Raw genomic sequence first — 14,141 nt, forward strand, 5'->3', positions numbered from 1 at the left:
AACAAGAACATGATTCACACAAGTGATATGGTATATTTAACCTTTTTTCCTGGGTTGGCTTATTCTTAAATGGACAGTTCACCCCTATATCAAAAATACATATTTCTGAAATCACTTTTAGCAGTATAATGGCTCATTTTCCTCGAAAGGGGAAGGACTATAGATTCACAGTGACATACACCAGTTGGTTTGCATGTGGCCCGGTAACAAGACTGAACTGCCATTTTCATGTTAGCTAATATCTAGTTGGAAGAAGGGCATTTTTTGGGGGACGTCCTTCCCACTGATGTCATCTTCAGCTGACACGGAATCTGCGGCCACTGCTGCTGGCAGCTGACTTGATTTAAATATGTTTTAACCATTGACTGCGAAGCTAAAACATCTCATTCGCCCCCTGGTGGCTGGCTGCAGTAAAGGTCATAAGCCCCACCCCTTTATGTTTGCAGATGGGGCAAACTAAAAATTCAAAGATGGTTTCTGTCATTTAAGGTCGCTCTTATTATGCTGATGTATGCTCAAGTGTTCATTTTTCAGATGAATTTAGTTTTAATTCGTTATTTGATGCTATTAATTCGTTATTTGATGCTATGCTGTAGCCATATCTGGGATATTTTAGCTTCGTTTTTGTACAGTGGGAGGGAGCGGAAACAGGTCGTCCATCTTTATACAGTCACTGGCTGCAACAATACATTGAATTACATGTGTGTGCTTCCCAGCCTTTGCCTTGGCCGTGTCACATTCCTTGCTGTTCTCTACCCCACAGGTGGAGGGAGGGATTCAGCCAGATTACGTTAGCAGATCCTTGTCTGATTTCTCTTTTTTCCCTCCTTCTATTTCATTTTCTGTCCTGAAAGCTACCGGTTTCAGTTAGACGGGGCCTTGTTTCTTTGCTTTCCTATCCGAGAACATATAACAAGACTGTCCTCCTTTGGTTACCTCAGGTGACGATTTACTGCTTAGACCACACAGAGATCATTCATACACACACACACACACACACACACACACAATAACAAGACTTAACCCCCCTTCCCTTGACCCATGTGAAAGCCCATTTTAATCAGCGAAGGAACTGTCTGCCGGGAGCGGCCTCAACACCTAATACCTCAGACAGGTTCATCTTGTTACCAAGCAAATAAATCCTACTCACAGACACGCTGCTGAGTTCAGACATGGCTTTAAGAGGCCTGAGGGTGGTTTCTTTTAGGAGCGCTGTGACTGTAATGAAAGCATACAGGGACCCACTCCACCATCCCTGCTTTTGTAATATAGCCATGAATACAAATGGCCCCGCTAATTCACTCAAACTCCTAACAACACTCATTTCCCCTTCTGCCAGAGGTCATTTGGTGCTCTATCGCTCTTGCAGCTCCTTTCCTCATTCCATCTGCCTCCCAAGGGACTCTTCCACAAATCCCCGACACAGTCACTGTTAAACAACTAAACATTCTCTAATTGTTTTACTAGTAGATATGACTAAGCAACACGCTCTCCCGTTTGGATTTTAGAGGTGTTTTAGTTGTTGCCGTGCGTCCTTTGTTTTTCTATGTGTCCTTCGCTGCGTTCAGTCTGGTGTGGAGATGAACCCTGGAGTGCGATTGCAGCTGGAGGCGATCCAGAGCTTTGGCAGCCCTGACCGGGCCACCGCCCAAGATCTGAGCCACTGCCAGCTCTCTCTGGAGCCATCGGGCCTGGAGCCACAGCCACAACCACAGGGAGTCCTAGATCCAGGCCAGGGGACCACAGCATGATGCTAGGCTACAGGGAGTTACTGTACACATAGAAGATGAAGAGTTTGACACTGGAGATGAAGAGTTCATCAGGGTTCTTTGGACTTTCTATGTGTACAGTTCTAGATAAAAACACAATCAAAGAACGGCCAAACTCTTTATTTAGTAAAACATAATAACCTTTAAAAAGAAAAGGAAGTGTTATGTATATACCATTGACCCCCTCCACCGGTGTGGTTGGTCGCGGAAAAGAATAATAGTTTGGTTATGTACTTTATGCTATGGGCCATGACGTGACAGGGACGACGTAATGTTAAGTATGACCCGTGACTTTACTTACATACATGACTTAGAATAACTCAGTGTTGACTTTGGGTTTCGCACGGGACATGAACAGTTGTCTCCTGGGTGAAAGTCCTGTGTTTGTTTGACCCATCCACCACCCAAACGCCTCCACATGCCATAGGGCTGAGTATTGGTACTTGATACCTCTTAAGATATGCGAGATCAGCAAACTTTGTGTTGCTGCCGTGTCTCTCTAGAGTTGCTGTCCTCCAGGGCGAACAGTTTAACATCTGAGTGATTAGCACAAGCTAACAGAACAGCAGTGGCAAACATCCTACACCAGTAAATTAAACGGTCCCATCAAATTTCACATTTACACCAAAATAGCTCAAATCTGTTGTTGAACAAGCTAATAACCGGTAGGTAATGTAAGCCAGATGATGCTAACAGTCGATCCTGACAATGTGTGTGGTCAGGCGGACTCTCACAACTGTCCCCAGCACAGAGCTCGCACTCCTGCAACAGCAGCTACAACCCGTACAGTCTGTGGGGTAGGGATGTTCAGCTCAGTTTTGTTTTTGTTTTTTTTTTCTTTACATAATTGGCAGCTTAGTTTGCCACGATGCCACCAAAACATTTGAAATGATGGCTATACAACATGCCACTCCATTCACATTATGGGTATTGAAGGAGTACTCTATCGGTATCACCATAAGGGTACTGGTACAGGTATTGTAATTTTTTAAACAATACCGAGCCTTAGTAAGTGGACTTTATCACTCTTTATACCACATCACCTTACTTTCTGCTTTGCTCCTGTCATAATTACGACACGGTCGTGTCTACATGGTAACTACAGATTCAGGAAAACTAACACAAGTTTTCATGTTCCCTGTTTCAAGTGATCATTTTAACCCAAACCATTATCTCTCTCTACTATAACCAAGGGCCTTTTGGTTTGAAACCTAACCAGACCTTAACCACAGCGTTGTCACACCATACAACAGCGAGAGAAATATTTTGAAGTGGCTTGTAAGAGTTTCGCAAATCTAGGGTTACCATCTAGCCACGACCTTACTAAGGCCACAAAAGGTCGCCGCCACCTACAGTAAAAGTTAATATGGGCCATGATAAGCTGCTTAAACAACCGATGGTGGTGTTTTTTGAGGGAGGACAGTTTCCCTTTTTCAAGGAAGAGTGCTTTTCCAAAACTCACTCAGTTCACCTTTGATCAAACCTCGCTCAAACATTTCAATTTGTTCCCCACTGTCAGCCAAGTGGATCTCGATCCGCCAATTAAAATAAACAAAAATGTTGATTTTCACTAAATTGAATTAAGTGTACAGAGGGGAGGTTTGGGAACTCTCCGGTCGTTTCTGATTGATGATGTTTATCATTTGACAAAAACATACAAAGTTTTCATTAGCGGAGCGCCAATGTAAGTATTAGAGTAAACCCCAAAGGTAGTGTCTTTGTTTAATGTTTGACAGGACTAAACATTTTCTTACATACAAGTAAGAGTGCTCTGCTACACTGCTGCCAAAAGGCAATCCTTCTCATGTGTAGATGATCAATTTAATTGCTTTGGATTTTGGCCTGAAAGACAAAAGTAAAGTTGCCACAGTGAGCGAGAGCTCTATTGAGATAAAACTAGATTCACTAAAGCCCAGTCTCTAGCAGTTTACTGGAGTACTTCACAAACTGTCATCTTTAAAAGAGCTTTTACTGTAGAAACACTTTGGGAAATACATTTGTTTGCTTTCTTTCAGTGAGTTCTGAGAGTCTACAAAAAGCTTATTTCCCAAAATGTTGAACTTTTGTTTTTTACATTCTAAAATGAGTTATTTTTGGAATAATCCCACATATTATTTTAGTGACACTATGTAGAAGGGTTTTTTCCACCATAGCGTCTCTCCTCGTAACTGGAAAGCACAGATTTTCTTCTCTAAGGTGCATTTCCCTCCGATGACGGAGAGCCAGTTTGGAACAATGCACCATTGTGTGCAAGTGTTGTGCTGATCCTCAGTATGTACTGTTTGACATTTGTGGCATTCCCGCCAAGTTCTACCCCGATTATCCTTATCGTTGAGAGACAGACTGATGAGAGGAAGATAAGGCCCTTACCAGCCTTTGAGCCAGGCACAGGGCTGGTACAGTATAAGGACAAATGTTCCCCGCAATTCAGACATCCCTGTGGAGCCAATTAGAAGGTCAGAGATTCTGTCTGATAAATATATCTGGAGAACAAAATGGCAGCATATTGTCCTGGGTTTGAATAGTTTACTGCTCTAGCAATGCTGATGAAAACATCCTGTTGGCATTCCTGTACATTATATTTTATAATGGTCTTGTACAACCGTTAGGCTTGCAGTGTTATTATAACTGGACAGATAAGAGTAGAGTAGAGAGGTTGGTGCTTTGAGCATTACCTGCCTTTCCCTATCACTCTTCATTATGTGCTAGGGATGCCAGCAGTTGCTCAGTAAGTGCTTAACTGCTGGTAATATTTTTGACAGGTTATGCATGTCTGTTTTATAGGTTAATTTTGCTACTCTTGAGTTTACTGTACTGCGCACCAGCCAGACCTGGTGGGAGCTAGCTAGAGGCATTACTCATTCAGCGATGACCGCTAGTATTGACGTCCCTACCCAACAGCATTACTGTGGAAACATTGTGCCCACTCTCCAGTCTCCTCCCAGGAATAAGTGGTTAAATTTTGAGCTGTAAAACCCTCCTTGAGCAGTGTTGCCTCTTATCACTGTTGGTTCTGTTAGCAGTGTGAGCACAGTTGTACCCCTTTTTGACAGTCATGGGCTGGCTTGGTTTGGTTTGGGCAGCATAGCAAGGATTTCCATTTCTATTACAACAGGGCTACCTTCTTGAAGATGTGTCTTAAACTGATGATGGCCTGTCTTAAGTGATGATGTTTCAAAGCAGAGTGCCCATTGGGGGTTGGCAGTGGTAGGGAAGAGGTCACTTGAGGGCGGCCTTGCTTTTGGACCTATTCCTGAGAAGGTCCATCTCTGGCACAGCTTGGCGTGGCACAGCGTGTCTAAACTGACAATGGAAACACAAATGGGCAGAGCAAGGCTTTACTCGGTGCGGCCAAGAGTGACAATGCTCAAGGGGGGGTTATAAGGCTCAAAATGAAGCCTCTTACTCAATGGGACGAACTGCGGGATAATCTGAGGGTGGCCACCATGTTACAACAGCAACAGGATGGCATTACCGGTGGTAATTGACCAACAAGCAGCACCACTATCTAGCTCCCACCCGACTTGGATGGTGCACAGTGCAGCGTGGCTAAGCCTAACGTCAGCTAACCACGCCACTGGTTAGCTGACGTTAGGCTTAGCCACGCTGCATGTTTTCCCTTCAGTCACTGGTTAGCTGACCAAAGGGTGGGCAGTGGCCACTATGGGTGGGCAGTGGCCACTATGCATGTTAATGCAGCTAGCCATCTGTCTGTCAGCGTACTCAACACAAAATAAAATAAAAAGCAAAACCAAGGCAACACGAAGAAGAAACCATTTTATTCCTCTCTAGCGATCCTTTCAATTTTGATGTCAGACACCTAAAATAACAAAAACAAGTACTTGTAGCGGGTGTACATTAACAATGCACTATTGCCCTGAAGATTACACTGCAGCCAATTTCACATCTTTTAAAAAAAATGTTGTTCCCATCAGTCACTAAGACACAAAAACATGGGGAAATAGGGTCCAGTTTCCTTTTCAGACACTTGCGTCAACCTGTTCTTAAGAAGTTTCATTTCTATGATGTTACCCTTTTCACAGGTTTATTTGACTTGACTTCAAGAATCACTTGTTAAGATGGATATTTTTTTCCAGTACGTCTGTCCCTATCTTGCTCAGTGTACTATTGAAGCGTTATGAGTTGGCTCATGATTCCACGTGGATCCATTCCCTCCTCATGTCCTAATCTATAACCCTGCTATCCCTCTATCAGTGCCTGTTATTAGCCTTTATTGCACCACCGATAACCCATTCAAAGGGCGCATTAGCATATCGCCCGAGAAGTGATGACTGTGGGGCCCAAGCGATTCGGATCGTAAAGCATAAATGTGCCGCTTTAGTGTAATCCACGACCCACAGGGAGCCCTGATTCGGCAGAACGAGTCAGAGCGAAGAGACAGAAAAACAAAGTTAATGGGTGACAAACCTCAGTAATGCTCTGCTGCTATAGGGCACGGGCTCCATTAACCGTAGCCTGGTGAAAGCCATCCCACCGAGCTGAATGTCTTCTGCATCTGGCCTTTCTTCAGTAATGAGGAAGCACAAAGGTGTAGTCTGTATGGTTTTATGCATGCGTGCGCTTAGCATCACTTAGAGAAAACAGTTTTCCTGTGCTGTCTAACAGTAGTGAATGGAACATATTAGATAAAAAGAGATGAAAGGTTGTCTGAACCAAAGTACATCTGCACAAAATAGACAATCCAAAGATGTCACCTTGGACTCTTGGAAGTTCTGATGGGCATTTTCTACTATTTTCTGTCATTTTATAGAACAATGAATGAATTAATTTAAAAAATAATTGGAAGTTTAATCAAAAATGAAATGGACTGACTTGTATCCACAAGTACATTCAACCCAGCTGATCAGGATTGATTAGTTTTCTGATTGGAAGGTGGATTGCTCCTCTTGGATGCAGCAGTACATTTTGTTTTAGGTTGATATTGTGTATTTCTAAAATGGCAAAATCTCAAAGATATCAGTCCTGGTTGATTTGATGACACCTGGAGTTGCTGGTGGTAAAAGCAAATGTGTTTAATACTATAGGTCACAGAGTTCTGTGGGCAGTAAAACCATCTCTTGTTGTTTTGATAACAAAGTCAGGCAATAATTGACTTTTTCCATCATTCTATGAGAAGCAGGGATCCGATTTTATGCTGTATTTGGCATGAGTCTGTGGTTAGCAGGGCACAGTGAAAGAAGTTGGTTGCCGTGTGAAGTTGGAGGTGTGCATCCTGTCACCTGCAGCTCTTCATTTAACAGCTCACTGTGGCTGCTCTTGACTGTTCTGTTCCTCCCTGCAATATTTCAAAGTACTAATCTGCTGTCAACAAATGCTGAAAATGACAGTTATCTTGTTTTGTAGACACATTTTTGATGAACGATCGCTGGAAGTGCTGAACTCACTGAAAAACATGTTTCGCCTGTTAAATGCTTTTAATGTAAAGCTGCAGCAGAAGGAAATGTTTGGTTTGCATTTTAGCAGTAACTTCATACCATATTCTTTCATCAAATGTCAGTCCTTTGACACCCAGTTCCAGGGGTCCACCATCAGGAGAGGCAAACCAAGCAAATGTTTGGGTCCCCCCTAAAAACAATTTGGGAAAAGGGGCCCCAGATGGCCATGCACATTGGCATAATTTGCTGTGACAAGTAAACCCCCTTAAACTTGCCAAAAAGGCACCATTCTACCACTTAAGTGAAAACCTTTTAAGTGGGGCCCCTTCTAGTTACCGTATGAAAGCTGGATAACCTTAGTTATGACCGTCAGCTAACTGCCTGTAACCGTCAGTCATACATACAACGTTCAGTGTAACCGTCACCACAGCCATTGGCACCTCAATAGGCTTCTTTGCCAGGGGCCTCCAGAGTCTAGAACCGGCACTGCCCAGTTCATAATACTGCAAATATATAAATATTGCAATACTTCAGTGGGCCAGAAGCTCAATCGCTATTGACACCTCATTTATGACTTAACGGACATTTATATAAATGAAAGTCTTCAAGGTTATTACTTAAAGTCGACGTCTCAGCTCATGCAGAGTTAAACTTCCCATGCACCCTCCTAACCACAATGTTGTTCTCTTCTGACTTGGGGTGTTTGCTAGAAACAGCACGTTACACAAATCGGCCAATGTATTTATCAGGAACTTGTGTTTCACATGAACTGTTGAGTCTGGTTTGGGTCTGGAGCCTCAATAAACAGCTCCATCCAGTATAAATAGCAGAGCCTTTGGTCTGCTGCCACTGTGGCTGAGTGCAGCAGCAGGGAGGAACAGCTGTAGTCGCTCTGTCGCCGAGACCAGATCACTCCTCAGTCGTCCTTCCAGTCCCGTCCATGCTGTCTAACATAAGCAACACATGAGGACCCAGAGCCTGTTTGAGGGCCTGGCTGTAATTTCACCCACCAACCTGCAGCACGTACCTCCTGCATGTGTGTGTGTGTACCTGTGTTTATATGCATGGTTGATGTGCAAGTGTCTGCAAATTAAAGCTGCACTTATTAATATTTTCATCATCAACAGTGGATCAAATGATTGTGTAATGTGAGAGGGATCAGCAGCAGGTAGTTGATTTCAATGCAGTAACTCCACACTACACTACCTGCTCATCACCAAATGGCAGACAAAATAACCAACTAACTAAAAACATAATTAATGCAGCTTTAGTTCTCTTTGCAATTTATACGTTGTTTTTTTTTTAACTTAAAAATTGTTTCAAAGTGCACTCTCTGTTAAATGACAGGATTTTGACTTCACATCCTTGTACACTATGTTCTCACTTGAAAATCATATCTAAAGCTCATTGAGTCTGTAGTGGGTTTAATTTGTAAAACAACAGAAGCAACTTTATCCACAACTGCAATTAAATCATTCCACAACCAGAAACCATAGATTACCAGAACCATCTGGGAACATGGACAATTAAAAAGCCGCAGCCTACAATGTAAGACGACACAAAAAGGACTAAGTTACAATGCACATGTAAGAGAGGCCGATGGGATCATATCTCACAGTTGTATGATTTCATGTGACAAAAAAATGGTTGATTGATCTCTACATAGTTTAGTTGTGCATATCAGGTATGGTACTGACATGTGGAGCACTAAATTGGCAAAGACAATCCTGTCTTAAAGCTGTATGAAAAGCCATAACCATGCAAAACAAAGACTATGTACACTTTGTACAGTCAATTCACATATCACTGACGGTACATGATTCAGATAAGTTTTACGGTTTGGGAAAAGAGATTTGGAGTATAGAAAATGCAGGTAAATGTTTGCAAAAAGCTCTCCACATCACAGACACTTAAGTGATCAAACCAACAGGAATCAGAATACAAGCATGTTACAGTGAGACACTTGCCAGCATGAGATATTTTTAAATGGTTCAGTAGATGACAGCAATCTGAAACATGCACAGTTGCACAATACCTGACTGAAAGCTGAAAACATTAATAGGTAGAACATGACTGCAGTCAAAGTGAATATCCTGTGTTAATGTGAAATGCTGGCTGCTTTAAACGAGGCCTCCAGGTGCCTGATGTGTCGCTTGGCCTTGCTCCCAGAACAGTTTGTAAAGGAAGGATTAGGCTGTGTTAATTGGATAGATGGTCCAAAAAGATTAGGTGCACCGAGAAGCATTTCCTCACCCCTTCAGCCCAACATAGTCGCTGAAATAATGGAGCCCTCAACTGTAAACACAAGGGCCCAGATACAGTGTGTTAATGTGCTGACAGAGCTGTCGGCCCGGGAGGAGGCAGCGTGGTGTTGATGTGTGACCTGAGCACAGTCGGGTCAGAGTTAGAAAAGAAAAGGTGATTCCACTGAAACTTTCATTCAAAAAATCTCCTGTGGAAAAAGGGAAATTTATCACCATGTATGTCTGCCTGAAAATGATGATCAGCTGTTCTAAGAGCCCATCCTCAGGACAAGTGACAGCACATCCAGATGATCGACAGATGTTCGGATCCTATCTTTAAAGTTCAGGATTTCAGCATTACATTTCATGCTTTTGGAAGTTTACAGATTCCAGGATATTCAGGAGCACCAACAACCTGCAAAAATGAGTGGATAACCTTCAATTTATTTAAATCTAAAGTTGACAGTAGCACCACAAATAAATACTGCTGAGCATTTTCTCTCCTCCGTCAGCTTGCCACATCTCTTGCAACAGAAAGCCCTATTTAAACAGTCTACAGTGCACGGTGCAGGTGCATTTAAAGCACATCCAAAGTGCAAGGGCCAAAGGGGTTGCATATAGTCCCTTAATTAATCATAGGTGTGTTTGGGGCTTACCATGATTTTAACCAATGAGAGTGTCATCTCCCATTACCTTTTAAAAGCCAGGTGTGCCTGCACCTGGTGCACTGCTATCTATATTCCAGATTAGGCAAATTGGAGAAACCAGCGATTTTGATTTCACTGCAGCAGATTACGAGGGACATATAAGCCGCAAAACTAAAAACTGTAGTGATAACCTTTACAAAGGAAGTAGAACTAAACCTTTAGCTTCTGAAATAATCAGTGAAGTTATGCTGCTCCTCATGTGTAAATGCAGACAGTGTCTCTCATAATGGGAAGACAGTCAGCAGCTCTGCCGCTCCTTTGTGCTCTCTGCTACGTTCACATTTTAGGGAATATAATATAATTTTCTGATGCTGTGTTATTTTACCCACCTGTAACCCATCCACGCATCCCTGTGTGTGTAACAAGCAGAGTGTACATGCATTGTGAACCTGCCTATGTAGACTTATCTTACTGCCTTAATAATGTGCCCTTCAAATAGCAGCAAAATACTGTGTCGTTCTGACTATCAACCAGGTTGTTGTTGGTCTGAGGCAGAGGTGTCGAACTCATTTTAGTTCAACAGGTCACATACAGTCCAATTTGATCACAGGTGGTCCGATCCAGTAAAACCATTGCATAATATCCTAGAAATAACAAACACCTTCGGATGACGAACAATCTGTGATGTTTTCAGAAGAATAAATGCAATTTCAAAAATATTTCTGTTTTTCCACATTCTGTCAGTGTACTACTCAGTGTCATTAGATGCGCATTTTTCTAATTATTTCCACTCCTGTGTCATAATCTTAACATCATCACACCAAGCTAATGTGAAAGAAAAGAACTGTATTCTGATCGGGGTGGAAAAGCCTCTGAAGCAGCATTTTACACAAAGAAAGCTATTTGCTGATTAACTTGCTCCTGAAACCTGGCACCTCTCAGCCTTCACAAGTGCATCACTATTAGGTGTGCAAAGTCTTCCAGTGGGCCAGACTGGACCCTTTGGCGGGCTGGTTCTGGCCCCTGGGCCGTATGTTTGACACCCCTGGTTTAAGGCATAATAGCTTTCTGTTGCTTCAAAATAGCAATGAGCCAAGAATTCCAATGACCGCACCTTATTTTAAGACTCACAAGCCCACCGGCACACAAATGGACGTCACTGTAACAATGACAACTGCGTCGGTCTGAAACTAGCAATGACCGTTTGTGTTGGGTGTAAAATAGGGCCCTTGGTCTTAGAATGACAGCTTCCCCCACAAATGTTTGACTCAAAAACCAGGAGTTAAGTGAGTCTACTGTTGAGCTAGCAGCTCTGTGAGGTTGTATTCAGACACAGAGATGCTTTGAGCTGAATGCTACCGTGAGCATTCTAACATGCCTATAAAGACGATGCTTTCTTGCTGATGTTAAGCCTTCCTATGTTCATGATCGTAGCGTAGCATGACAGCATGCTAACATTTGCTAATTAGCACTAAAAAGTACAGTTGAGGCTGATGGGAATGTCATAAGTTTTGCAGATGTCACTAGATGAAAAGTCAGGGGATCACCAAAGTTATTAAAATCCATCCTGATAAGGACATGAATATATGTGCCAAATTTCATGGCAGTCCATCCAGTACCTCAGCCTGAACAAAAGTGGTGGACCAACAAATAGACTTTGCCCTTCCCATGTCCACTACATGCTATCCATCCACGGATGACGGATATCCTTGGTGCTTTTGAGTTCGTCCCTATTTCGTCATATCTTTAAACTGTATTTCATTTTATCATAGAAGACCTTAAAGTCAGTTTACACTCTCCCAGAACCTTATAGAGTTGAAAACCCAAACCATGCCAAACCCATATCCATGTCTGTCTTGCTGCAGGTCCTTTAAGCCAGACTTCGTCCTGATTCGCCAGCACGCCTACAGCATGGTCCCCGGTGAGGATTTCAGGAACCTTGTGATCGGCCTGCATTTCGGTGGCGTCCCAAGCAGCAACTCTCTCTTCTCCATCTACAACTTCTGCAGCAAACCTTGGGTGGTAAGCGATCTTTAACTGCTCTCTTTGCTCTACTTTAACCCACACAAAGGTGTCGTGAGTCCCTCCCTCGGCGGCTGCCTCCGACTGATTTATTTGGGCTATTAAAGGGAGCTGTAACACCTGTCTCTGGAGTCGGCGAAGCCAGTGGCCTCCACTACCACACATTATAACTCAGTGTATACTCAGAGAAAACAAAATACAAGACTGTAGTGAAAACCATGTGAGTGCTTGGCTCTGCCTGGGGTCATAATTGCAGTCTTGTCACTTACAGCACAGGTTTAAAGGAGCAAGTACATTCCACAAGAGACAACCCATACTTTAACAATGTGGTGAAAGAATGCATGTCTCCCTGTTGTAGCTCATTTACCTCATACTTACTTAAGATAAGATAATTTCTGTTGATTGTGATGCTCAGTGAAAAATGAAATAGTAAGTTTAAATAATAGGTAACACATAAGTAAGTCATTGGTAATTTAGTGTTTATCTATCAGTCTGTTCCTTTGGTTCCTAAACTTTTATAATTGTATTAAATCAGTATCTATCAATATTAATATTTGCAGGTGCTCTGCAGGTATTTGGAATAGGCAGAATAAGCAATTAATTACAATGTGATGTGTGACATCGACGCCACGTACAATGTTGCGTAAGTTATGTTGCAACGGCATTCCTGCAACGGCTCTGTTAGTTGAGTTCTATCTAAAAAAAAGAAAATAATAAAATGTGATGTAGTACGGTGTGATTATTTGAAACAATGTCTTAACTGAATTTACAGAACAATTACTGCAAGATGATACATACCATTAATTTGATATAAAACTACATATGCAGTGATAAAAGATTTTGACCATATCACCCAACCCTAAGTGTTCAGTGTATTTACATCATTCTCTTCGAAATTAAAATTAGCTTACAGTTAAGGTGTACAAGGGCAAATGTAAAAAGAGGTATTTGCTGAGAAAATGGTGGAATTTTGATGGTACATTTAAGCCTGCTGTTGATCTAAAACATCAACAGTAAATGTCAGGTTTTGTTGACTGGGCCTCACAATCAGAGTAAAGCTGCTTTCACACGGCTGCATGGGAACCGTCCTGACAGCTGCCGACCTGCAAGAGCACTCCCCAGAAAAGCAAAGTGTTTTTAAATATGGGTGCTATAGGTATGGTCTGGGGCTGCGATGACAGCCAGGTGCTTTGGTGATTGTCAGTGATGGAAGTGAAAACTAGCTTGGTGCCGTGAGTATAACTGCATACTGCATTTTTAACTGCATTATTAGCTCCTCCATCTTGTCCGCTTCTTGCTTCTGCGATGCCTGCTCCCTTCTGTTTGATTGGCCAAAGTTAAGCAGCTACCTCCAGAAGTTCAACATGATGGATTCTGCACACCAGAGCAAAATCTATGCCAATTCACATGGGCAGCAACCACCTCCTACCCCTAAGGCTGTGTTTAAAACCACTTCCCCTCTGTTGCTCTCCCTTCATTGAAATGATTGCAGGCGGCGAGGTACTGTGTGAAAGCAGCTTAATTACTTTCTGCACCCAGCGAAGCAGAAAATTGCCCAGAATACAATGCAGCTACAGTGTCAAGCTAACCACAGTGTTATGTTGACCCACAGCTGGATGCAACAAGTTCAGACCCATTAACTGAAGTAGGTAAGACAGGTAAGAGGAAGTAGGTCCACAAGAACGGAAAACTGCAACAGAATCTGACAGTAGATTTCTTTTCTTCAAGGGCAGCAGGTGTTCAGAGTCGTAACTAACTGTACTGGGTCACGTTTTATAAGCAGGGCCATTATAAATAATGTGCTATGAACACAGGTTTAATTTCTATTTAGCTTCTCCTGTCCTCCACTGCTTAAATAATGACGTCTGGCTGTCTTGTTTATTTCTTCTTGCAGTTTTCTCAGATGATTAAGCTCTACCACTCTCTTGGTCCTGAAAAATTCCCCCTGAATGAACAAACCTTCTATCCAAACCACACGCAGATGGTGAGTGCCTCGCAGATATTATTCTTTATGAACGCATTACAGAGAACAGACGCACACAGAAATGACCATTGACCTCCTGT

General features: G+C 42.5%; 1 protein-coding gene across 1 annotated transcript in view; it reads left to right on the forward strand.

Annotated features, from left to right (window-relative positions):
• The window catches only part of syn3 (synapsin III), a 179,021-nt gene that overhangs the window by 83,733 nt on the left and 81,147 nt on the right, over positions 1-14,141 (forward strand). The window contains exons 5-6 of the mRNA XM_033614580.2: positions 11,921-12,077; positions 13,972-14,061. Of these exons, the coding sequence (XP_033470471.2) occupies positions 11,921-12,077; positions 13,972-14,061 (247 nt within the window). The remainder of the gene's footprint in view (positions 1-11,920; positions 12,078-13,971; positions 14,062-14,141) is intronic.

Source organism: Epinephelus lanceolatus, chromosome 23 (assembly GCF_041903045.1).
Source record: "Epinephelus lanceolatus isolate andai-2023 chromosome 23, ASM4190304v1, whole genome shotgun sequence".
NCBI classification, from domain to species: Eukaryota; Metazoa; Chordata; class Actinopteri; order Perciformes; family Serranidae; genus Epinephelus; species Epinephelus lanceolatus.